Here is a 27,450-nt window from a genome sequence, read left to right as displayed (position 1 = left end):
GATTAGGTATTGAGTTCTTTCTTAATACCTGTTTATTGAGGTTTCTTAACGTTTACTGTTCCTTTCTTACAAGGTGGTTTAAGGTAGGAGCAAATAACTAGAAACTTAGGCAGTATTTTATTTTCCCTTGAAATATTGTTTTTAATTATATGCAAACTTGTTCAACACAAAGTAGCTGTTGGAGTGATATAGATACAATTTAAGAATGTATGCAAAAGATTAACATTATAAGTCAGTGGGGTTTATCAGGTCGGTGCTACTTATTTAAGAAACATTTCTATAAAAAAGAATTCAGATAATATAAAATTTAAGACTACACATTACGATTTGATTGTGTTGTTATTATAGTCCACGAATTGCAGCATAAAAATACGTTTAATTAACGAATTAAAACGGGAAAGCGTTTACAAACTAATATATTTTTTGTGACAAGTCGTTATATCCAAATGTCGTAGTAAATAATCTAGTTCTATATTTTCTAAACACCGAGTTACCACTTCATAAATCGAGGTTTTCAAAAAAGTATGCGGTTCAGTGATGTTAATACTCGGGTCAGGAGATTTGGTTTGTGTTTATTCACGCGGCTAATCGCTTTCGCGGGTAATGAGCATTTCAGAGAGTGCATTGGTGTTTTTCAAACGATATACTTCTTGCTGCTCTATGGATCGTGAAATCCCTTCAATTTGTGTCCATCTCAAATGTGCTTGCAGGTAGTTAAACCTGTGAATTTCATATTATACTGCCGAATTTTAATCTCTGTTTATTACTATTGTGTAGTATGGTCGTCAAAAAAAAAATTTGCATTAGAAAATTACAGAACCTTTTTAAATTTCAAATTTTCAAATATTCAAATTTTCAAATATTCAAATTTTCAAATATTCAAATTTTCAAATATTCAAATTTTCAAATATTCAAATTTTCAAATTTTCAAATTTTTAAATATTCAAATTTTCAAATATTCAAACATTCAAATTTTCAAACCTTCAATCCTTCAAGTTTCCTTGAGCTGAGTTCAAAAACCTGAAAAACGCATTAATCACTCTAAAATTTACATTCAAAGCACTCGACTCCGAACCAGTTTCGCGTCCTCAAGTTCCACACAGCCAAAAATCGGCCACGTAAGAAGCATGACTCAATCTTCGTCATCCTCGGCCGTACCCACGACTTCACATCGATCGACGATCCCCCAACGAAGCGAAAGCCTCTCAGCTGTTTCACGCAAACGAGCAACGAAAAAACCGTCGCTCGGTTAGACATATGTGTTGTGTAACGATCCTGATGTATAGTCGTCGGGGATGATTCACTGTTAGGTCAATACCTCGGACTGGAAACACCGGTCGGCCCTATTACACGAGGGCCGCCGTTTCTGCGAGTGATCGATAAGCCGGCACGCGTGTCTCGAGTGTGCGTGCTTGGCCGAGGGATCGTCGGTTGGGGTTGACGACAACCGAGGGTTGGCTCGCTAGGAACCTCGCTCGCCTCAACCCTGTCCCGTCTGCGCGACTACTTAATTAATTCGATTTTTCGAGCGTTCGAGCAACGTTTAAAACGAGTCTCCAGGTGTTCCTCTTCGACCTTCGCTCCATGTGAACGCTTTTATTTTCCCTCGGCTCACGATACACCCGACACATTCGATTCCCACGTTATCATATGGACTGTTTACGAAGCACGAAGTTGGAGACAGCTTGGACTCATTGCTTTACAATTAGTGCGTCGACGGGGCAGATACGCTCGCGGTTATTTCGAAATTATTGTCGCTAATTTCACTTCCGATAAAAGTAACCGCGCGAGAAATTATCACCACTGCAGTTGTGTCGCCTTCGCGATAAACCTGAGCGAGCGTGTAAGGAATATATAATTTCTTTCTCGCCGTGGTATTTCGACATACAGATAGCTGAATGTTTACCGAACCTATGCTGGTAAATGCATTTCCTGATAGGGAGTACGATTGTAGAGCGCTCGAAACACGATAGGAGCACAAAATTATTGAAATTTTAATTAACGAAGTTTTCTTTCTTTCCTTTTTTCGCAGGTTTTTAACCTCAGTAATTTTATTACTCTGTCGTAAATTTATCAAATCGAATAGTAATTAGATCCTATTCTTAGACAAATGGTAAAATTTTGATCTCTCGATACAGTAAGTCCCTTAAGGAAAATAATGTTCTCTCACATTGTCGACTATTCGAGCCCGAAACCTAACAAAATCTATTTTCTCCATTTCTCTTGATATTCCACTGTGTTGAACGACCATCCACTGCCTACTCCCGCGGAAATCTTTTCGCAGGCAAAAGTGAAGAGGTCCCAGCTCGTTGTACGGGCGCTTATCCGCGGCAAACAGATCTCTTGGTCCGCTTGGAGCTATTTCGTTCCCATTTCATCGTGAACTCGGGGAAACGAATAATACCGTGCACGATGTATCCAGGCTGTAGGCGAGCGAAGAAAGGCGACGTGTATGCGCGCGTCTGCCTTCTCGAGATTTCCCCGTGGCGTTTGTTCGCGCATCGATCCGCCGCGGGAAAACGAGTTTCTAGCAGTCGTGCTCCTTCAGTCGTTGCGCTCCTCTAACCTCTCCCTAGCTAGTCGGCCTCCTGGATGACTCACGATGATAGTGCTCGGGGAAAAAAAAGGGGGATGGAGCGACGGCGAGGAAAAGTGGCCTCTGCCGCGGCGTTCCCGAGCGCGCGCCACGTCCTCGCTGCGTACATTCTTGACAACCGCTCTATACCTGCAAGCTATCACGCGCCGTGCACGATAACAGCGTCCCAGCCGTTTCGCGAGACAACCCTAATGGCAGCGCTCGACCAGCCTGTCAGGTGGACGCGATAACTCGGTGATTTCGAGAGGAATTCTGTTTCACTCGGCTCAACAGTTCGAGCTTTGAGGGAAAGAGAAACGCTGTGGAATTCTTGCTTTGTATTTTTCTTCGCTGGAGGTCGAGCTAGTTGGCGATTATTTGATGGCAGCTGGTCGTCTTGTAATCTGGGTAATCTGGATGGGGTGGACTCTGTATTTAAGTATAGTCGACGACGAGATATAACGATTCCAGTAAATCAGCAGGGTATTGGTCTTTTACTTTTTTAACAATTGGCGTTGCCCCTTTTGTCATCTCTGGCCTCTAGGGCACTAAATAGACTAGAATCAGGAACAAATGTTGGTTTGTTCCTATGTCCTCGACTGGATAACGCCACGCCAATTGTTGCAATTAGTAGTGTCAAGAATCAATATCTTGTTGTTTTACTGAAATCACTACATCTCGCTGTCGAGTACACCTACATAGTACTGTCATTGGATCTCACTATTTAGTGAATTTGTATGTTATATTGAGATGTGGATGTGTGAGAATCTTGACTATTTCAGTTTGATTGGTTATATCTATTGATTATCTAGATTTTATATCTGTAAAATCTGTATCAGAAGATCCACGTCCAAGTTCACCAGTCCCACACAAACAAGCTCCAATTTGCACACCCACTCTCGTAACAAGTTTCCGTAATTATTCTGCGTCATATCTGGGCACATCACTCTCGGTGCACTGTATTCATCGGTATTTTTACGTAACCTCGTCGCTGAATGCGTCGAAAGCGGCGCGGAAGGGACGGTGTGTTACAGTTTTTAACCGCGGAATCGAGTTTTACGGGTGACCCAGATCTCCAGGAGGCTTTTTGTGGAGGAAAGTAAAAGGTACGCGTTTATTTAGATGAACCTTTCACCTCGCGGTGCTTTGGCATTTTAAAGTTCGTCCCCGTTTTTTTTCCCCTTGGCACGATAGTCGATGAATGGACGTGCACCATGCACTTTGAGTTGGCGTCCTCGACGGCCGCTAACGGGCCGCGACGCAAAAGTTCCGTCGAAACGCGGCGTGGGCCGCCGCCGCGTGTTTTCAACGCGGAATTCACTCACCCACGCGGCACTTTCTAACGCTGTCGTATTTTCCCCAATTATTTCGTACGTTTCACGTTACATCGAGCACGATTAATGACCGTGCACCCATGGGCGATCGTATTTGGGTCGTTGAATAATACGTGTGGTGTGATTAGTGGACGAGGTTTTGTTTATTCTTTGTGTACAATTGTCTTTCTTTTTAACCATATTCTGCTGACCAAACATTTGTGAACACTCGCTAGTTTTTGTTGAAATGATAATGTGGAATAAAGTTTCTGAGGATATAGGGGTTATAATATATTCAGAGATATTATGTTCTCCACTGCTGCAGAATTAGGAAATTTGTCTTTTATCTAGTGGTAGATGTGTGCGTATCTGTATGTTATTTCTAAATATGTTCGTAGAAAGTTGAAGTTCTGAACTAAACAAGCAACATCGGTCGATAGAGGCGGTGTCATTCTCCTCTGACGATAACGCCAGACCTCACATAGCGAAAAAAGTTTCGCAAAAACTACACGAATTGAATTGAATTCTACTCCACCCACTCATCATAGATGCTACTATTTATTCTCTCGTTTCATTTCCTGATGCTGTCGATATTTATTCTCCATTCTAAGTGGAACCAATTTTTGTATTGCTATTGAATACTATCGATGCGTTTTTATCGCATTGACCAGTTGACAGAAGAGGTATCAAAATAGTATAAGTAATTATTTTTAATGAATGTTGAGCAAAATTAAAATTTTAATTAAATATTGATTATTCTAGTGTGAACATTTTAGCCAGACCAAGCTGCATGAAAATTTAATGATATTGAACGCTGAAGCAAAATATCGAAATACTATTAAGCCATACATATCCGCTATTTGTGTTGGTTTTAGTTTAAAATTTTGTAATCTGAGTTCTTCAACTTAACCACGATGCATTTGTACTGTTAGAAACACTATACAAACAGAAATGAAAATTACATTATCAGACAATTTATATTCAAAGCAAATAGTTCACAATTTCTATTTAACCATTGAAAAATTATTTACAAAAATTCTTTCGAACTGAACCATAGTATGGGGGTATTTCATTGCTATGCATTTAAAGTAGATACTGCAAAAAAGTGGGAATCCATTGCTGAAGGGTTAAATAACTTGTTTTCTCCAAGAAGCGCCCAAACAAATATTAAGAAAGGCAGCAAGAGTGACCTCCTTAAATCCCCTCTCGATATCTGGCCTCCACCTAATACTTGACCTGTCCATAGGATTTCAATTCATCTCCCAGAAAACACCTACGACCTTATCGCTCTCGGGTTGATATCCCTCCGCAATATTTTCTTCCGTGGCCTTTGACGCGGCTGGAATCGAGACCACAGGCCTGAAGAGAAAGAGGGCTGTCGTGTAAAAAAAAAAGGAGCAAGAGAGAGACGCGGTTAAGACGAAAAGTTATTTGGAGCGCGAGGAATCGACGCGCGTTCTGCTCCGTAACGACGTTCCAGTTTTCGTAACGAGGGGCCGGCATGTAAAGCGCAAACGCGCCGAGTGAAAATCTCCATTATCGTGGCCGTAAACTTCGACAGCAGGTGCGAACCTGGCCAATTTCGTATTCGGCTTTCGACAGAGCCGCCTCTCTCCAGAGACTCGTCTTCGCTCCCCAGCGTCTCTCGGCGTCCTGGGTCCACGTAAAACTGAATGAACAACGAGCATAATCTCGTTGTTAATGGTGACCGACAGCTTGGAGTACGCAACGTGCGCGCTGGTACACGCGCCGTGCCATACAGTGCACGATTGTAAATTCACCAAAGCCCCCCTCCCCCGTAGCGCTTCCCTTTTCTCCTTGCTCGTGTCTCGTTTCGGTCCTCACGCACGACCTCGTCTCTCTCTCTCTCTCTCTCTCTCTCTCTCTCTCTCTCTCTCTCTCTCTCTCTCTCTCTCTTCCTCCCTCACCTCATCCTTCGACTCGTCTCCTCACCCCGAGCCACGCGGTCGCTTCTGATAATCGCTATCGTGTCGCGTTGCACGCCTTTACTACGCTCTCATATACCGGGCGATCATTAAAGCGATTCGCGTTGCGCCGACGATAGTGGCCTTGTTGCCACAGCTCAGACCTCCTTCGTCGCCTCGATTTTTCGGCTCCGAGAGGAAAGAAGGGAAAACGCCGCCGTATCGGCGTTACATAATTACATCCGTGACCTTATTCCCGAACGCCCAGAATCAGGGGGGGTCCAGCGCTGATTGAAATCCAGGTTTGTCTGTCGAGGAGATTCGATAGGTTGCGTGTGCTCGGTGGTCCGATAGAGAGGAGGATTTATCGGTGTGTCGCAAGGACGATGCGACGCCTATGTGGGTTTATAAATCAGGTTTAATTTTAATGAAGGTGGAAGAGGGGGAAATGAGTGCTGTTGTGTCGATGAAGAAGCTAGTGCTAGTATGTAGACAGGTACGCTGGTCGTGGTGAATTATTTTAGACATCCTGCATGCGTCACGAATCTTTTTACATTATTAATCCCCGACGAATAAGCTAAATTATTCATGTGTCCCTATAAAAAGTGATCCAGGAGGTGATGTCTGAATATTAAAAATTAACGCTGGGTCGATCGGGTGCTGATACGCAGTGCTTAGATAAATATCCACTAATTAATCATATATTAATTAATTTAATACTTATACTACAGGGGGAAAACCCTTTCAAAAATTAGGAAACGTAAGATCTTAAGCACTGACAGATAATTAAAAGTAATAATTATAACTGATCATTTTTTAAAGTACCTATTTCACTTCTTTAACTTAAAAAAGAACAAGTCTCACTTTTAAAGAAACAGAAAGTATAACGCATTTGAATTTTATTTCAGTAGTTTAGATACTAGTTTCACATCTCGAACACATCTGATCGTAGTTTTTCGCACGAACGCTGTCAATGTGGCGTGACTGTACGTAAGCGTGTTAGGCGATCGAGATTGTGTCGCGATCGCGGGTTTTAAGGGTGTTTTCCAAGTAAAATAAGAGCGGTCGGTATCTCGTTCTACATCATTGGGTCACAAGTAGTATGGAACATTCCAGGAGTCCGGGCGATTCGCGCCGCGTGATTTTCGCCTGATCGCAAAGTAGGTGAATCCATTGGTGATCATGCTCTTAGATCGTTCGTGTCCCAGGCCATCGTACACGTATACGAACTTCGCAATGATCGGCCAACTTACGCATTATTTACCGTGCTGAATTTTACCTGAACGAACCTCTCTCTTTCGTCACTGGAGATATATTCCGATCTGCTCTTTCGGTGCGCTGGAACATGAAAAATATCTATCAAGGTCTGTGGCGAATTCTTCCATTTTAAGTTGTTTTTGTATTTACAGAAAGTGTTTGTGAAATCACTACATTCTGTCTCTTAGAAGCTGTTAAGGAGAGATACAAGATAGTACTAATTAATGCAGCGGTTCCTCGATATAGGCTCATTGGCGAGGTTATATCGTAGAGTATGTTTTCGAGGTCAAGTTGTGTTCATGGTCCCACTTTAATCTTATCAAAATTTGGGAGTAATAATGCACTTAAATGAAGCACTTCCACTCTAGATTATTTTAAATTATAGGGAATCTATCAAGCAGGCTATAACGTGGAAATACTGTAAGTGACACTGTCTTTGTGTATTTTGTGTTGAAACTTTGTAGTGAAACGCAGTCTCAAAGAGAGAGTCACCCCACAGAGAAAGATGCACGTCGATAGGTGACGAAGCGAGTTCGGAATCAGACAAGACGAGCGCGAAACCGATCGCGGCTAACGAGCAGGTAAAAATCCGCCCCGTTAGTCACCGAACGACCCTCGTATTTTACTGTCCACCCTTCTTCGATACAAATTACCCTCCGTGCATGCCCTTCCCCCGATTTATTAGCGCAATGTTTCGAGAGCATAAATAACGCGAGCCGGAGCAAAACGGGCGAGAGGGAGACGCGAAAGTAATTAGTTATAGCCATCGGGTGGCTAAGGGGGTCGAAACAGGAAATGCTAGTCGCGCGCTGGAGCTCCAACTCGGAGGCGCCCCCCGGCTGCGATTTTTTCGCACGATTATTTATGCGCCGAGACGAGTACGACTTGAGTCGACTCTACGCTCGACCCGAGTCAACGAGGCTTGAGTCGAGTCAGTGAGTCAACTAGAGCTCCTCAAGTAGTTTGAAAATACGATCTAATATGAGCTCTTGTTGAGCTGTCCTATGCTGGTTGAGTATACTTGAATAAAGAGGTAACTTATTTTAGCACGTTTCGAGTTGTAGGTACGAGCAAATGAGGAGACTTTCATTTGAAAATTTGTCAATTCGAACATTCGAAAATTTGAAAAATCGACAGTTTAAAGCTTGAAAATGAGAAAATTTGTATATTTAAATATTTGATAATTTAAAAATTTGACAGTTTGAGCATTTAAAAATTTAACATTTCAGTAATTTCAAAATTCAAAAGTTCAAAACTGAGAATTCAAAAATTTGAAAGGGTAAATGTTTAAAAATTCGAAGCCTCAAAATTTCGAAAATACTCGAATATTTTCAGTATGTCCAGAGCCTGAAACGTGCTCTCGTTGGACGAGCGCAGTATGTGCGGCTATGACGGCAGAAGCCTCGGCCAAGTGTCGCGTTTTTCGCTACAGCTCGCGGGAAAGCTTGTTCACGTGATAGGCGTAGAGTGGTGCAGAGGCTGGGCCGCGACAGTTCCACGATCTTTTTCCTTGAATTTATAATAGTAGACGGGCAAATCGTGCCGTATATCCTGTCTCGACTGTACGTTCTTCAGCGTGAGACCGAGGCAAATGAGAGAGGCGGTTCTACGCACCAAGCATCGCTGTAAATTTCGCCTGCCGCGACACGGGGGACCATGCTGCATGCTGGTTGCAGGCATTTTTGTTCGGATACTCTGAAGGTCATGCAAATTGCCTCTTTCTTTTTCCACAATGTCAGATTTTATTGTATGGTACGCCACGAAGTCGTGAACTGGGCAACATGGTTGCTTTGAAATGGGATGTTCCTTCGGTGTTGGAATGAAGTATTTCAGACTTTAAGAGAGATGTATGGGAGAAACAGCTATGTTTTAAGAGGAGTGTCTCAGGATCCTCTTTTGAAGTTTAAATTCTCTTGAGTGGGGTATATTTTATCTGTTTATATAGGTTGAGGTACCCTCTGTACCCTTTTTTTATTGAAATTCAAGTTGTTAGGCACCTACCATAAAAATAACAAATTTTCAACCCTTCCCAGGGAAATATTTGTTATTCTCAAACTGAAAAAACCTCGACGAGATACAAACACACCAACCCCCTATTGGTAGCGCTACGTATGTAAAGAAAAGTTCAGTACTCAACGAGCCCAAATTTATACCATATCATGTAGCTTCGGACGTGCAGCAGTGCAGAGTTCACAATCGATGCGAAAGTTTCGCGACTGTATTAACAAGGGGACCCATGTAGCGGGTAATTGAAGCGAGAATTGTGGCGTCACACGTTGCCGGTTCTTTTTGCCAGCGGGGAATCGGGCAAAACCGACGATTAATTCAAAGTTGGAATATATCCTGTGCGCAAATTGCCAGCGGCTTTTTGCCAGTGTGATTTAACGTTAAACTTGACGCGGTACACAAATTATGCGGGGCTCGCGGTTTTTGCAGCCCAGTCTCTCGTAGGAAATCGCGTGCGTACGCTTTTGCGCGCGCTCTAAGAAGTTTCTCTGCGTTCAGGTGACGCATGCAACTCCTAGGCGAAGCATGCGATCCAAGACCACGTTTGAAGTCTGTTTTTCACTTCGAACTTCGCACCTCGTCTCGAATTTCACCTGAGAGGATAGTGCCTTCTCAATATAGCCTCGTTGCTTACTGACGAGCTTGTAGCATGGGACATAGGTAGTACTAGAAGTCGAGTGGGTACATAGATTTTTAATCAAGGAGTTTGAACAAAATTCTGATGAATTTTAATACCTATTTTACAGCTTAAAATTCGACAAAATTAGTCTTCAAATTTCAGTACAAATAGGCCAGACACGAGTAGAAAATACTGCTCAACCATTACAATCTAGTTGCCTTTGTAATCCCTAAACACCCCAGTAGAGTGTAGAACCGAGACTCAGCCAATCTCCGACACATCCATATTCGCTCCAAAGGGATTCGCGTTCCCATGGGGTTAATGGTCGTGTCCCCTTTCAGCTCCCTCGGTCGATAGGCAAAAATAACGAATGGCTTCGAGCGACAAAGCGATGAAAAACGCATAAGAGCACGGTGGGTCGCGAAGAGGAGGCATCTCGAAGGGAACCTCGTCGCGGCGGTCGAATTTCATCGGCTTCTCGAGGTTTCCGAACCTTGAGGCGCAACCTTAGCGAAATAGGGGACTGCGTTCCTGAGAAGCGTAGAACCCAGGGGAGAGGGAAAATAGTGGTAGCCCGAGATGAGGGAGAAGGGAGGTGAATGTTTAAACCCATCTAGTGGGTGACTGATCTAGCCTTGCGTCGTTTTATTTGCTCCCACGGGAACGAATCTCATTCGCGAGGAAAATGGCGATAGCAGTCCTTGATCGATACCTCGAGACCCTGCCTGACCTCGGCTCTCCCCTCGCATTACGTTTTTGCATTCGAAGTAGGCTACAGCTGAAGACACAGCTGATGGGACATACCCATGATCCTAGGGGCGACTGTTCCCCTAGTCGTCCTTCGAGGTCAGGGGACAGTTTCGTCGATGCGTTCACTGGTAATACGATTTACCTCGGCCTCGAACTAAGGGGAGGCATAATGTGCAGATGGGGAAGCGAGTAATTGTCAAAATTGTTGATCGATCGGATTGTTGGGCTACCAAATTTTGTATTCTTGGAGGAAATTCGTGTTTTCCATATTTATCGTCCCCACTTGTGTTGGGGAATAATAGATATTGTTGAGGGTATATGAATTTGGGTCTGAAGGGTAGCATCAGTCGAGGAAAGTAGATTCTTCAACTTTGACCGTAGGGACTTCTATACATTTTTCTCATGCAAGTTAAATTCCTAGAAGATTTGTAATTAGTCTGAAAGCACCAATCTGTCTACCATACCTAGAAAGTCTACTCAAAATTTGATTCCACATTTTCGCCAGGGTCTGTATAGCAACTTCTATACATATTTTAGGAGCAATTCCATTCGGAAAATGTCTGTACAGCTCGCGACCTCCTTCACTGATTCGGGTATGGAATAAAATAGTGAATAACGAGGGCCGCGTTTAACCTGATGGGTGATTCATTATCGGTTCTCGAGAGGTTGTCCCAGTGGGACTCACGCGCGGACACAACGGTTCAGTTGTAATTACACGATATTGGATGTCACGATATTAATGAGCCCCAACGCCGGATATAATGGGACGTGGTGTGCCCACCGTGGAAGCCACTCCGCCCAAGAGTGGCTCTCTCGATCGTTGAAGAGAAACCGAAGGGTGTGAGTCATTCGTCGATCGACCTACCTCAAACTCTCTCGACCGGACGAGTGGAGAAGCGAGACGCGTGGTTCCTCGAGGAAACAGGTAGCACCATTGTCTGACCCGTACCAGATTTTCTTCGGCTACTCTCCCTGCCCGCTTAACGACGTGTGTCCTCCTCTTACGACACCTCGAGGGTTTTTCGTTAGTCGGATGTAACATTCACACGAATACACGCTCCTTTACGATACTTCTGTTCGGCTGGAAGTATCGATTGAGACGCGGTGCTTCTCGAGTGGAACGTCTTTTGTGAGACTTTTTATTAGAATTGGAGTGCATGGGTAGGTGTTTACGTTCAGGAGGGATTTATTGAGAGTTTGATATCTGGAGGTTTCTTGAATGAATTAGGAGGGATTTTGGGTGATAGATGCTTTCTTCATTGTGATTTTTGGTACAAGAATATTGTGAAATATATGGATATTAATAAATGAGGTTTCAAGTTTTAACGCGGCCATAATTCTCTGACTCATATGTGGGTCAGGACACTTTGAAGAATAATTGCAGAATTTCTGATCCTCCATTAGATGCTCCCAAAATTCAGCGTCGTATAAAAATCACTCACATTCATCCCCTGACCCTTTTAGAGGTCGATTACATTCGAGACCCGTCACTCCCTCGCTCCCACTTTACTCCAATACGTTAATTAGTGAAGGTGAGAAACAATTTTAACGATGACCAGCATAAATGCCGTTATCTCGTAAAGTTCAAGGAAGGAGGGACATTCGAGCCATCGTAACTCGCTTCCGTTGATGTGTTCGAGATATTTAACACCCTCGACGCCTCTGGAAAATCGATATTGGGTGTAGACCCGAAGATTAATGAAGCTTTCGACGTTTTCTCGTTGGACTCGGGGGTGTCTCCCGTTTCGATGGAGCACGATAATCCGTGTAAATAGTAATCGAATCCCATTCTGACAAGCAAAAAGAATATTTAACATTGTGTGACGGGTGGACAGTAGTGAGCACTTTACAGGAGCTAATGAGAAGATGGATGGGGACGATAAGTTTTGTTTCATCAATTTAGAGACATCTTCAGATATAACTGGCATCTACTAGTATTCAGTTTTACGCATAATTCCCAGTGCATCAGGTGGAGTAGGATTTTTACTGTTACCAATTTGGTATCTAGATCTAATGCAGAGTTCCAGAGAACTTCCTACCTCAAACGAAGAAACTGGTAGGTCAGGGATAACCACAACCACACAGCAGAAGTATCAAATTGAACGAGGAATGTTTTCCAAAGGTAGCTACTTAAAACCGACGAGCGCAAAACAGTCGAGCAACGAATAGTCTCAGGATTCCCACTTTGCGGACACGGCAGGCAGCTGGTGCACGGTTCCCCCGAGTGCTTTTTGCTGGAACGTGGTTACCATATCGTCTTTGCAAGAGTACTCGTGCACGTCCGCGAGTCCCTCGGCTCGCAGGCGAGTGTCCTTCGTTCCAGCGTGACCATGCTGGCCATTTCCTCCGAGTCCTTGCCTTCAACACTCCAGAGCAACACAGTGACACGTTCTTCCACTGCAAAATCGGCGATCCTCCCCTAATTTCATTTTTCTATCGGGGGAAAAACACATGGAGAGTCTCCCACGTCCAGAACGTTCCTAAGGAACGAAACGTATCGGGCTGGATAGCGAACGTATCGAGGAGAAATAGTATGAAGAGATAGAGGGAAGAGAGGCGAGAGTATACGGATGGGAAGAAAAGGAAGGACAGGGAGAGAGGAAGAGAGAGTAGGAGGAGAATGAACGCAGTTGGGCGGCCGTGTCAGTGGAGTTCAATCTTAATATAGTGTGACCCCCACTGCCATTCGAGACACTGTCGAATGCAACTGCGGTTGCAGGGAGCGCGAGCGCGCGAACGAACCCACTAGCGAGTGGAACGGAGAAAGGCACGCGGAGGGAGGTGGATGGAGGAAGAGGGACAGAGAGAAAGAGGCGGAGGGCGGCGAAGGAGAAAGAGAGGCCGCAGTGAACGGGTGCGTGCATTGCACCTTATTCCCCTGTCCGGCGAGTGAGCCTCGCTCGGTTATTTCAGAGACATCGGCCCCGAGAGAGCCGAGACGCACGCGCGTGCATGTGTACACCGTATATACAGGGTGAGTCTAAATGGGTGTCGCGAGATTAACCCTCGACTGTTCTGGTGTCGCTATAATATGATATGGTGGGAACGCTGCGAGTCTATTACGAAAATCTATTCACAGTATGTACGTAGTCAACACTAGTTGGATTATTCGTTTTGTAAGTGATCCGTGGATTTTTGGTATCAGATTCTAAAGATTGAATTGGTGTATATATTGTGACTCTATTTTAATACCCGTTAGAATCTTTGACCACTTTTAAACAAATGTTCTACTCTCTTCTCTTCAGTTGAAATAGATGTGATTACGTGGAAAAAAGGCTACAGTAATTTTAAATAGAAGAAGAATCACAAGTCTACAAATTTTTGATACGAAACAAACAAAAATGCTCACGGTTCGTTCGCATCCATCACTAGCTTCGCCAAAGAATCCGTAATTCTGAAGTCAAAAGTTATTGACTGAGGAAGATTAATGAGATCCTTCTCATACTTCATCTACACATGTCTTCCTGCATATCCTCGGAAACTATTTAACATACAATGCCACAAATTCAGTAGAAGTAATATAATTTAGCCTAGAAACAATTATACTTGAGTCCAAATTATATAATAAACTTTTTTTAAATTTCAAGTAAGATATTCCTAAAAATTTCGCGACATCTATTTAAGCTCACCCTGTACGGATGCACCTATAGGAGGTTACGCGTCATGCATATAGGAGAGCATAGACTCACTCATACTCATAGAGTGCGTGTACGCGCGCGTGGATTGTTCGGATGAGTGTCATCGATCTATTTCGAGAAGAGGCTGGAATTTCTGGCCTTCGAGAGGGGTCAGGGAGGGAGACAAAGAAGACCGAGGAGGGAGATAGAGAAAGGGAGAGAGAGGAGAAGGTACAGAGAGATAGAGAAGAAGAATCGCTGGCACACCTGCGCAATAGATCCACGCTGGTCGGTGGTCGGCGCAGGAGTGACCACTCGCTCGCGATTTCAGCTATCCACGATCGCAAAGGACATCCACGATTGGTCGAACGACTGACCAATCGACGACAGGTTTCCTGGAATCTAGTGGATATCCCTACAACTTAGTGCGTCGAACTTAGTTCAGACCTCTTCACTTTTTTTTTCATTCAACTCTAGGTGGTAAGCTATACTTGGAACCTCAGGACTCGAGTGGAATCTTGAAAATAACTGAAGAACTTGGTTCGTTATGAGAAGATAGAAATTATGGTACATGCTTCATAGTTTCGGTGCTTTCTTCCATCTCTTCGAATCCCGCGATACTCTGAGCTTCTGTCGGGTCAACAGCAGCCTTCTCAAAGCACTTCAGCGAACTACGTCCTCTTAACCCGTTAATTCTGGAAGCCGAGTTACCTCGTTGCGAAAGTTCAGTACTTACACCCGTACGAAAGAAGCAACTACAGTGTCACGTCACATATCCACCACGAACCATAGCCAGTTTCACCCTAAACCCTTCGCAAACAGTGGACAATCCCACTCTCGACTGCCATCAAAATAGCACATAACAGTTTTACTTTCGATACGAGCATAGTAACCAAGCTCTGAGCCTCCCTCAGCTATTACCTTCCAGTGGCTTACAGTATCGACGATCCATATCCCCTAGATCCCAGAGAAATGGATCAGAAAGTCATCCTGCCACTCTGTCGCCAACAAAGCATCGCGTCGGAAGGAGTTGAGCAACTTTGCGAAAGCAGCAGCGACGCGACTTTATCGGCGTTATTGGAGTTTCCTCGGATGTTCCGGCGAGTTGCACGACTAGGAGGGGGCAGAAGGGAAGGAAAAGGAGGGAGGGGATACGTGACGCGGAGGGACGAAAGGCGCGCAAGGGGAGAGGATAAAGTGGTTGAGGATCAGGCGGTCGGCGGTGGGGCGGGAGCGATGGTGCTCGGCCGTTGCATTGTGGGGGTGTTGGCCTTCAACTTGACGGCGCAGTTTCACTGACCTGCCTGAGAAACTCGTGATATCCGCGCGCGGCTCGTGCCCCACGAGCGCGGACACACCGAATCGTCCGCAGGACGCCAAAAGGGTACCGCTACTTAAGGGCCCGCTGAGCCCTAAGTAAACTTAACCGCGATCCCCCTACGTGATCCGACATTGTTTCACATTTTTTCGGGTAAGTTGTTTGCCTGCGTGGAAAGCTTGGTTTTTCCTGGGAAACCTGGCTACTCTGCTTGTACAGGACGTTCCTAAATACAGGTAGTCAGGGGGGTTTAAATGGACTGTACAAATTGTGGTGGTTTGGTAATTGGAGACGATGGGGGGTGGGATAAGTAAGGAATTGTTTGAAAGTTGAGGATGGGGTTTTGGGAAAAGATATTGTGGGAGATTTGAGTGGAGGAAATTATAATTTTCTACTTCTAGATTTTTACTTCTTCTCTACTAGTTTTTCAATTAACTCACTATCTCAATATTTTCGATTTCACTTTCAAATTATTTAAACAATTAATGGATATCCATGAAACGTTAGAACACAAAAATTTGTCAAGTGGTCAACGATCTTAGGAAGTAAAAATGTCCAAAATATTTCTCAGAAACGTTTTATTTCCACGCAATTGCGACAATTGTCATTCGACTGTAGCGGTAGTACCACATTCCAAGGATCGCAGTGAAATATATCAAATTTCAAAGGAACTTGTTCCTTCGCCAGCCGCGTTTAAATCAGCGAAACGAGGGGTAAACGAACGATTCCGATTCTCTGCGGTCCTTTTCGGGTCGAGACACCGCGTCGATACCGCCCACGGTCGACGGCGAGTCGCCGAGGAAAGGACGAGTGGCTCTCTTCGGGGCGAGGCATTCGGTGGCTGTAATTAAAGCAAAGACGAGAGCAGATGGCCCTCGGAGTTCCTGTCCCTGGACGATTTTTTCCTTCTCCCTCGCCCAAAAATGTTACCTCGCGTGTTTCCGAGAAACGCAGCCGCCAGAACGTCGGAACTCGAGCGTTTCCTCTGGAAACTTCCTTTTCTGGAACGTATCGCTCTAGCAGCGGACTCCTGTAACGCTCTTAAGATATCTTCCACGTGGATTTTGTTCTCGATCCTACTCTGATCGCGATATCGATCGATTACCGGTTGATCCTCTTAGATAATGGTGTTCTGGGAAGCACATCGTTTCAGAGTAACGAGCTTGGCAAGCTGAGCGTAGATATTGCAAATCTGTCGATAACGCGGCGGCCGTTTAGTGTGTGCGTACGCGTGCACTATGACCGCTAGTTTCTGAGGCGCGTGTATAATGCAGCTGCCGGCTATAGAGGCGTGTAACTATTGATCCTGCGGCCTTTGGGGAGCTGCTGCTGCCGCTGCTACCAGCGGCTGCTGCAGATTTCAGCAACGTCATTCCACGGAGAGCGAGAGAGTGACGTATCGTGGGAATAGAGGGCTCAGACTCGCCTCTGCTGGGAGGGCTTTGCTCGGCATTGTGCTCCGTCGGAGAACAACGGACCACGTGGTTCACGTGCATCGGCTACGTGAATGGCACTTCGAGTGAATAAGAAAGAAATCGACGGAATAATGACCCCGGTGTTGCAGCGCGTGTCGCTGACGCCGATCGCGATTTTTCATTCCCCGCGAGCCTCGAGAATCTTCTAGAACTAGTCGGTGTCCGGTTTTAATCAGATGTTCGATGCGTGTTTCGTTTTTATTACGACGATAGGTGGAATTTCAGGGCTTGGGGGAAGCTCAGAAACTATTTCTGTGGCGATAAGGCTACACTGCAGAAGTCAGACTTCTGTATTTTAAAGATAGGTATCTGTTATTCGAAGCTTTGAAGCACGATTCTGTCCTGTGGAGCCGAGTTTCATTATATTCTTCTTCTCGAAGAAAAACTTCTTTTTGAAGGTTTCAATTTTTAGATACGATCTCAAATTTTGCAAAAAAAGCTGATATGTTGAGGAGATAAAACCCTGAGAGGATAGATTAGGAGAAAAATTGCTATTGGTTCAGAGTTCGGAGTTGAAATAGAGGATGAATCTTCGAAACATCCATCTCCTAATGTTCATTTTGTAACAAGTCTGAAATAAATTGAAAGAGAGTAGTCCTCGAAAAGTTGGATGTCAGCGGGCATTCCAAGGGGGCCCGTAATTCATTTCGATCGGAGCAGGACCGCCGGAACCTATTACTCCCCTTCCGTCGTGCGCGATTTCGCGGCGCGTGCAAGAAGAAGAACAAGATGCGCGGAGAAGAATCCGACGACGGAGAAGGAACGAAAAGGATCCCTGGAGCCGCTCGGGGTCCACGGTCGATCCTCTCTTTCGTCCTTCTGGTCCTTTCGATAGAGGCAGACAAAGGCAAAGGCGCCTTACGTTCTCTGCAACGGGGCCTCTTTTTCTCCTCTCTCTCTCTTTCACTCCCTTTCTCTTCTCTCCGTCTCGCCTCACCTTGGCCGCGGCCCTTCAACTGTCTGCGACCCACGCCCCACCTCCTCTTTCTCCATCCGAACCACCACCACCGCCACCATCGCGTTAGCAGCCACCTTCTTCGAGGAGCAACCTTCTTCTGCGTCTTCTTCTTCTTCTTCTTCTTCTTTACCACTGCAAGCTGCCTTCCCCTTTACCTTCTTCCTCCTTTTCTCGTTTCGACGCAGCTCGTCGCCTCCGCGCGTACCTGTGAGAGCCGCCTCCTATCGGTGTGCGTATACCGATCCTCGTCCACCTGCCTTCCCAGAGTTATTTAGCCAACCGAACCGCCCCGGTTCGCCCTAGGCGAATTTCCGGAACGAGAGAGAGTCGACGATAGACGGAAAGTTTGATACGTTCGCTCGCTAGGGCGACTCCTTGGCGAATAGCGAACCTCTGACGGGTTGAAGATTCGGTGGAAGAAAGGTTGGCTTCGACGTGGACTACGTTACCTTGTACAGTGGTAAACTATATTGGTTCTAAGGATCGCTCTTGGGAAATTGCGAGACATGATGGATTTGAGAGATTCAGTAGTAGAAGATTGAAAGCTGTTGAGAATGGACTTGGTCCTGGAGATTGTAATGTAAAATCTTGAAGGGAGTATTCTGTACAGTAGGCTGATATGATACACAGTGACATTGATGTGAATGAGTAATGAGGGAGTTTTGTATAGAAATGTGTGGAGAGTAGAGAAGTTTGCTTTAGTATCCTTCGGGTCCAAACTCATCTACCCTAACTGTACTTCACTAGGTGCCGAAGGGATTAGGTAGATGGGCTAACGTGTTTGCGAAATATGCTTGAAACCTGTTAATGTTAATAGAGAAGTTTCAGTGTCAAATTCTGTTGGAATATTTGTACGCTCAGAGTAAGCGCTTAACTGCTTTATGGTTAGTCAGTTATGCGAGTTACTGCGTGACAGTTAACACTTTGACGTTTTGGTGACGTAGTACTATGTCGTTCCAGAAGTTTCACTTGAAGCCTGTGAAATAATGCTATGTCTCCGTTGAGGTTAAATTCGATAGCATATTATGGTAGTTCGATAGTAGAACTTCAACTTTGCCTGTAACTTCAATCATCTATGTACACCACTCCTGCCCACGATTGGAGCCTCTTGTGTCTGTCCTCTTCTACATATTTCTATAGATATTTTATATTTTACCTATACTCTATTATACCTTTATTTCTACCAATATTCAACTTATAATAAGTTCACAGTCCTCCCCAGCAGAAGCAAAGTGGACTACAAGACCTGCTCGCCAACGCTCACGAGTATAACTCTAACTAATATTAATATTAATGGGAGAATTCATATTTTACCCACTCCGAACTTCTCGCCCACGCAAGACTGCCGACCCCTTCCAATCACGAAACGCAAAGACCTCGCAGTAGAGTCATAGAACCCATCTTATCTTCCGCGAATAAAACCAGCAGTGACTGGCAACGAAGGGGAACAGGAGACACGCAAAATCGCGACAGCTATCGTTTTACCTTGAACGCCTCTAAATTTGCACGCATTATCCAGTAATCGAACCAATTACGCTCCCCAAGATACGGCCAATTAGCGACACTCGCCCTGCTATCGAAGCTCACTGATAGTCCCCTCCTCTCGATCTGGCGGGTAATTCAATTTATCGGGATTCCTTCGTAAACACTGTTTTCCATGCTTTCCTCGGAACGCCAATAGGACGGTGTTCGCACGAACCTCCGCTTTACCCCTTCATTTTTATTCCCCTCGATATTTCTCTACATCTTTCTCCCTGGTCTTCTACGACTGGCCCGAAGGGCATCCTCGCCACTATCCTTGGGCAAATTTATGCTTCTTCAGATTACGGATAATAATAGTTACCCTTGGCGAGCTTCGTCTTAACAATTTGCCAGCTAGAATTACGACTGATTCCATCCTGCGGCGTTTTATACGTCTGCCTCATCCTCGAAGTCATCGACATGTGTCGCTCCTCGGCGATGTCTTGCTAGATTGGCGCTTTTGGGGCAAATGGCGTCAAAGCAGCGAGTCACTGAGACAGGGAATCGCTGGCGAGAATTGTTGGATCCTTCCATCGAAACAAGAAGAGTATAGGAGGTTGAGAGTAGATGAGCAATCTGTTGGTTCTGATTTCTATTTTATGTCATTGGAAGGATTTTCTATTGGATCACCAAGGAGCGAGAAGAATGACTCGTCTATTCGATGAAAAGTCATTCTATTTGAAATTAGATGAACTTCCTTTTCTTGAGGTAGGAGTTCCCTTTATTTGGGTCTGAGTGGTCCACTCAGGCGTCATCGAGAATAAAATTCTGTTTGATCTTCAGTCTGGGTGATTGTGGGCTGCAGCCTTGCCCAGTTCCGTCGCGGTGGAGAAAAATTGCGTGGTATTGGCAAGCGCGCGTTGATAGCGCAACCACTGAGTCCTTGGACCAAGATTTACGATGTTAACCAGGGAAATGAAACGGGTATACGTGAAATTTCCAGTCGAATTTCGCGTTGAACAAGGCATAAGTAAACGCAGGGATAAAGAAGTCGGTCGGTACCAATGACATCTGCTTTTAAATAAATGCAGATACGAGTGGAGGCCATTTTACTTGTAATCTTCCATCAAGGATCCTTCAGGATCTTTCATATGTATTCGATTCCACTTTGAGGCTTAATTGGATGTCAGTTTTCAGAGAAACAATTATCGTGTCCCGGATATATACATCCCTCATTTATCAATAATCCTTGAAATCAGTTCATACAGCATGAACTGGAGGCTCTTTCACGGGATCAGCATCAGTTACCTTTAACCCTTTTGTCTTGAAGACTATATCAACGTATCTACCTTGAAATATGAATCACTGACTCATACATAGTATGTACCTATATACATACATATTTACATATTCTGTAAATAGTCTAATATAGTCTAAAAGCAATATTGCATTTATAATCATACACAGTCCTTACTCCCGTTTTTAACATATGGCCTTTCATTGCAGCTGCCAACACAACCCCATCAAGCAGCAAAGAGTTCAGTTCCCATTCGACTGTTTTCAACCAACAATCTTGTAATTTTCTTCCACCGAAGGTTCTCTGTGTAATCTCTATCCAAGGCTTCTCAAAGATTATTGCAAAACGTCTGCACTGTGCCTGGAGCTGGCAACTTTATTAAAACCAATCATTCTCGTTTTTACGTGCCATTGTGGTCGCATAAAAGCGGCGCAACTTCGCGTGCGCGTCGGGCCGAGGTGTCCGAGGTCTGAATTCAGGGTCGAGGAAAGTTAAAGGGAGAGGTACGCGCGGGGTACGTAACCCGTTGAATGAATATAATCGTCGAAGGTAAACCGGCTGGAAGGAAGAAACGAGACGGGAGAGAAGGTTGCCCTGTACAATGGGGGGTTCCGAAAATAAAGCGTGATCGATGAAACTAAAACAGGATTTACCCCGCTGGATCCGAGGACGCGTGTACTCTGTCGCTTCCAGCGTTACGAAATGATGCTTCCTTACGGTAATGTAATTATTCCTCGTTGTATTTTTAGTCGGCTGCATTCCCCTGGGACACGCGCTGGAAAAAATGTTGTACGAGCCTTTCAATTTGTGAGGCCGATTAATTCCCCGGTCGACGCGCGTTTCACGCGCTTTTGCTCGCAATGGTGTCACGCCTTAAGCTGGGTTTACGCTCGTGGAATGCCACATAGAATGTAAGTCCATTCCAAGCAATGTGAGAATCGTTGGTATGAACTGTATTTAAGTGCCAGTCTCGTTGATATGAAGGAGGGAAATATTGCTCAGAGGACAAGTGTTTAATTTCAAATGCAGTAGAACCTTGATTAAAGGAGTCGTAATTATTCTTGATCTTTGGTATCCAGGTTCTTGATTATTCACTGTATTAATCTTTAGAATAACGAGGTATCAAATTTACATATATTGAAATCCTTAATTTACAAAATTTCGGTGCCTCTTTTTATATTTGTTCCAATTTTGCAAATTTCAATTCTTGGAAACCTGTCTTTGTATAAGTAGGGTTACCGATAAGGGTCCAGTAGGTCACTGCCTGTAACTCATCATTCATCAATAGTCTGCAGAAAATTAAAAAATTACATATTAAGAAAACATTTAAATATCGAATCTTCTGTTAACTCGATTAATCGGGGTTCAACTTTATTCTATAATTCAGAGTCATCTTTACGCACACATTGTATTAATCTAGCGTGGACTCAGCCTAAAGCCGACAAGTCAAAATTGCCCTTTTCCCGCGCAGAATTCCCTGAATTCGTTGCAGTAAATGCTCATCGTTGGTCGCAATTGCGATCACGCCCCCGTGACGACCTCGCCGCCGCGGTTCGATGCGTGTCCCTTTCCTCTGGTGTGACGTCTCGCTCGAATCACGGACCATGTCGCGCAGTTAAGGTCGTATCGATGTCAAGATTGCGCTGCAGCGTCGGCCCTGAAGAGCCATGGACGCCCGTGACATTGTGGCGCGCAAGGACTTCGTATCCAGCGAAAGAAGTTAAACAAAGCTGCGTAAACGTTCCTCCTGTCGTACTCGCGAGCATTATTTACCTGGTGAGAGCGCAGAGGGTCTTGAAAGAGAGAAATCGCTGTCTGATACTCCTTTGAATTGGTACACTACGCTGTATAGGATTATTTCATGGCTATTTGTCTATGAAAATTTCAATAACTAGAGATAGGATTGTCTAGTATTCAGAGAGTATTTAGTTTGAGAAGACTCCTTTAATGGCGAAGACTATTGTTTCAGAACTATAGGGTCTATATGCGTTGCTTATTATGTCACAGTCGTATCGATCATCCCCAACATTAACCACATCATAAGTTATTTCTGTGTCTAGTGTATCCTACGTATCCCCAGACATACATAACTCCTTTCAATTCCAAATTCGGATCAAATAGGTATAGTCAGTGAGCTTGAGTCCCAGCAGACCTTAAATACAATACGATCTGAATTAACTTACTTAATACGAGAATCAAGTTTGAGACATCCTCGGGATACTAAATTTATTACTTTCAGTAGACTATGTACTTACTATGAAATCATGGTTCAAGTCTCAGTCAAGCTTCTTATCTCCTCTCAAGCGAGGAAGAACGTTCAATGAGTCTTAGTTTCGCTCTTGTTCCTCTATCTAGATTGATAAATCCCAGATTTCATCTTTCTTTTACTAACTCTCTAGTCCTGAAAAGCCTCGTCCGTGCCTTCTCAGGGATTCCTTATTCCTCTGCCTTCCCATCTTCATCCAACAGTTCCTCTCTCTTTTTACTTCTCACTCGAACTATAAAATCCTATATTCGCCATTTCTCCTCATCTTCGCTCGGAAAGGTTTATCCGTGCTTTCGAATGAGAAGGCCTGCGAAATAATTAGACGCCAGTTAATCGAGGTCTCTCTATTCCCTAATTCTCGCCAAACAGCCAATTGTCGCCGTGAAATGGTTTCGAATTCTGAGCGTTCGCGTGATTAGCTATCGCGTCGCTAGACGCAATTAAAGGGGCCGCTAATGAACGGAGAATCGCGAGGGGAAGGTCGGGGGTAGGCGAGGGAGAGGGCAATGGTATGCGATACACAGAAGCGCAGCGTGTGTGTCGCGCGCGCGGTTCGTTGGGACTCTCGCGTTCGTGCGCCGAAGGAGAGAGTGAACTGAATGAAAGGGAGCTTGGCGAAAGAGAGAAGGTGAGAGAAGGATGAAGCCGCGAAGGATACGCGGAAAGGAGAAAGGTAGACGGCGACTGAGACGGACGGAGGACGATGTCGGCGAGCGAAAGAAGGAAAGGGAGAGGAGTGGTTCACCTGCATTGCTAGCATTGCGCCGGCTCAAGGCCAGAGAGTCTGCGAGACCGAGGACCAGACCGGGTCGGGACCTCCTTCCTTCCAGTTTCCTGCACCCTGCTCTCTCTCCGCCTCGCTGACTTCTTCCTTCTCCGCGGCATCCCACCGCTGCCAGTTTCTCCTTTTTCGTACCGTAAGGATCTCTGCTGCTCTCTCTTGCTGCATCGCGTACAGACAATTGCGTCATGAGAAAGACTGCTTCTATGCGAAGGTGGATAATGAACGAGGACCATAGGGTAGTCCTAGAGGTCTATGGTGTTGGTTTTGGAGAACCTTGATTATTCTGATGAAAATGTACCTGCGTCTTTTCAACCCCTTTAGTGTGAAGGTACCAAGGCACAAGGATCTATCAGTATTAGGACTCGATATTCAATTGTCAGTTGACACTGAAGGGGTTCATTGGGATTTCTAAGGATTGGTGGTAGTAGAGTATTGGTCTTGTTATGACATACTAACTTGAAATCAATTAGAGGTTTAAAGAATCTCTGAGATCAGTTTCTGGATTAGCAAACTTGACTTGTTTTTGATTCTCGAAAATAAGGAGCATCTGAAGTGCAAGAAATCTCTAAAGAAAGCCTGAATATTATAGCCTCGAGCTTCTATTAAGATAACACTCCACTACAGCAAGCATTGAAAAGTGTCGGTGAAGAGGGAACTGCAAAATTGTAGATCATAAGTTCTAACAATAACTACAGTCTCCCACCCCCAACTACAATCCCATTTTCTTTCTGCTTTCAGGTTGCAAAATCAAGGCCCTTCGCGCAAAGACAAACACCTACATCAAGACTCCCGTCCGTGGCGAGGAGCCCGTGTTCGTGGTGACAGGTCGCAAGGAGGACGTCGCCCGCGCAAAACGCGAGATCCTCTCAGCCGCGGAGCACTTCTCTCAGATCCGCGCGTCGCGCAAGAGCTCTCTGGGCGCGCTGCTGGGCGCGCCTCCTGGACCGCCAGCATCGGTTCCGGGCCACGTGACGATTCAGGTACGAGTTCCGTACAGAGTGGTCGGTCTGGTGGTAGGGCCGAAAGGCGCGACGATCAAGAGAATCCAGCATCAGACGCACACCTACATAGTGACGCCGAGCCGCGACAAGGAGCCAGTATTCGAGGTAACAGGACTGCCAGAGAGCGTGGAGGCGGCAAGACGCGAGATCGAGGCGCACATCGCCCTGAGGACTGGCACAGGTCCAAGCCTCGACGATTCAGAGCTGCTGAGCGCGCTGTGCCGCGGCGGTCTGGGCTCGATCCTGGGATGCTTGGACCCACCAGGGTCAAACGGCTCGAACGGCTCCAGCGGCGCGTTCTCCAGCAGCGGAAGTTGCAGCAGCTCGTCGAGCAGTTCCGGGGCGCCTGGACTGAACGAGCTAGTGGCGATCTGGGGCGCAGGGATCGAAAGGGACGAGGGCCTGGGCGAGTCGCCGTCGTTCGAGTCCCAAGCAGCATCCGCCTCCTCGATCTGGTCGTTCCCCGGGGTCGCGCTACCCTCGAGGCCATCGCCGCCAGCGTCGGCGAGTCCAGCGTCACCCACGGACTCGCTGCTCGGCGGCGGACGACGGGAGTGCGTGGTCTGCGGCGACAAGGAGGTCACCGCCGCGCTGGTACCATGCGGACACAATCACTTCTGTCTGGACTGCGGCAACCGTGTCTGCGAGAGCTCCGACCCCAGCTGCCCAGTCTGCTCCAGGCCCGTGCTGCAGGCGCTCCGCATCTTCTCTTAAAGCAGCCGCGAGGAGCAACTCCCGTCGACAGATCTCTTCAGGCCCTTTCGCGCCGCGGCACCTGGGTACACCAGCCACGCATACCGATCCTCACCATTGATACGTTCTTGCTCTTCGAACACCCCACCTTCTCGGCGGCTCATCCAGGAACGACGGCGCTGGAGAACGGCCCAACCACCCCGAGTTTCCCCGAACAGCTCGCGGGCCCCGCCGGGGGACCGTGGACGCGCACAATGTCTCAATTCCACTGCTGCCAATATGAACCTCACCTACGCGCCGGGAATGCCCCGACGATCCTTTGTCGCGTCGTTCCCGCCGATCGGATACAACGAAGTCAGCTTTTAACTTCTACGAGATTATGTGTCGGAACGAGAGAAACATACTCGCTCATTCACCGTCATCGTTTTCACGTTTTAACCCCCCGTTTGATAAAGTTAAGGCAAAGCTCGCAGGTCCATGCATCGCTGATAGAGCGTCGGTGCGTGACGACAGGGATTGAGTCGATCATTGAGGCGGCCTGAAGTTGTACCCCTTGGGAGAAGGACTCGTTCGGTCTTCGCGGGTTATGGTTGCCTTCGGCGTATCGGAAAAAGTTAGACTGCGGATCGATGCACGGTTGGCAGCGAGACTGTTGATCGCTGAGACCCTGCACATCCGGGGAAAATAGACTAGACTGAGTTAGCGTTTCTCTATTGGACTCGAGCGTTCGTTGTTCTATTGATTGCACGTGTCGTTTCGTAACATTCCATTCACTGATTGAGTTCACAGGTCGTTTCTCGCGTGTCTCGTTTCGAGAACACTTTTGAGTCGAAGGCAGCCTGAGACGCGAGTCGGGCGAATCGTTATCGAACTTTAATCGATATAATTATTTAGACGTTGCTTTTTTACGTAACTGACAATCCGTAAGATCTCGTGCTCTTAGAGATATCCATGACAATGAAACTCTCGTTATTGTTTTATATTATTGAATTTCGTCCTTCTTTCACCATTTACATCTGCCGGTCGTTAGATCGAGGTTGCGATTTTTATTCCCGTGTACTTCATTATGACATCGTGAGATACTATCAATCAAAGGTGCTTAGGAAACACTGACAAAGAAAATTTCTACGAGCTCTATATTTTTATTTAGGAACCGAACCAATCATCGTGACGTCCCCATTCATCGCGCTAAGCGGTGAATAAAAGTTGCAACCTCTCATGCCACAGCGAAGGGACGCTTCTGCGTAATCAGAGACGCAGTGGCAGTCGAGTTCATTCGCTCCCTCGATCGTTACGCTCTATCGCGGCCCCGCGGTCACGTGACTCGCGGAGCAAAGATGGCGGCGCACGAACAGCTGATCGTGCAGATTAAACACGAGAGGACTGATAAAGCTATCAATACTGGGAACGAAAAAATGACAAGACTTCCCTCTTAATAGCGAAACAAACAAACGAATCTCGGCGAACTCATCAAAACATTTTCGTACCGATCATGAAATCTTCACCCCATTAGAACACAGGGTCACGTAATCGCGGGATATGCTCGGTGATAATCAAACTAATATAATCCTGCAGAATGAATTGCGTCAAAGGAAGGTCGTGCATCCGACGATAGCAAAAAGCTCCCGAAATTGTTCCCTTTCGCTATTCTCCATAGCCGAACGAATGATTTGTTGCGTTGATCGTCTCGGACCAGTAAGCATAGTCGGGCATCGTCTCTAGTTATTTCGTTATTCCTTGACGGCGATCCTATCGTTCGGATGCATCGACGTACATGGACTTCCACGACCTGCGAACTTGTGTCACGGAACTGCAGCGAGTGATTGCCGAAATAATTGAATCCACACGGACGCAACTCACACCGAGAACACTCGTGTACACACAGCATAGACAGACACAGCCGATCTCATGGTACAGCAGGCACACTACACGTAACACGAGAGGAAAGAAAGAGCAAAATGGGGGCGAGAGAGGTGGTCCACGTGACTCTCGATCCGCCGCGCGAAAACCGACTTAGATGATAGTATTATTTAACAAAAAAAAGTAAAAAAGAAAAAAAATACGGCGTGCCCCGTTCCACCCAGCCTCCCTCGCTACTAGAGTATTATCTTACCTTTATATAAGCGACATAGCA

The 27,450-nt window shown here is 45.7% G+C and overlaps 1 protein-coding gene across 1 annotated transcript in view; it reads left to right on the top strand.

The window, feature by feature from the left end:
* LOC143177125 (RNA-binding protein MEX3B-like) overlaps positions 1-25,476 on the top strand; it is a 55,374-nt gene extending 29,898 nt beyond the window's left edge. Inside the window, exon 2 of the mRNA XM_076374921.1 lies at positions 24,361-25,476. Within this exon, the coding sequence (XP_076231036.1) occupies positions 24,361-25,337 (977 nt within the window). The 3' untranslated portion in view covers positions 25,338-25,476. The remainder of the gene's footprint in view (positions 1-24,360) is intronic.
* The last annotated feature ends 1,974 nt before the right edge of the window (positions 25,477-27,450 follow it).

The sequence above is a fragment of the Calliopsis andreniformis genome, chromosome 3, assembly GCF_051401765.1.
Source record: "Calliopsis andreniformis isolate RMS-2024a chromosome 3, iyCalAndr_principal, whole genome shotgun sequence".
Taxonomy (NCBI): Eukaryota; Metazoa; Arthropoda; class Insecta; order Hymenoptera; family Andrenidae; genus Calliopsis; species Calliopsis andreniformis.
The sequence above is the reverse complement of the archived record's forward strand: the minus strand, read 5'-3'. Positions and strand labels throughout refer to the sequence as shown.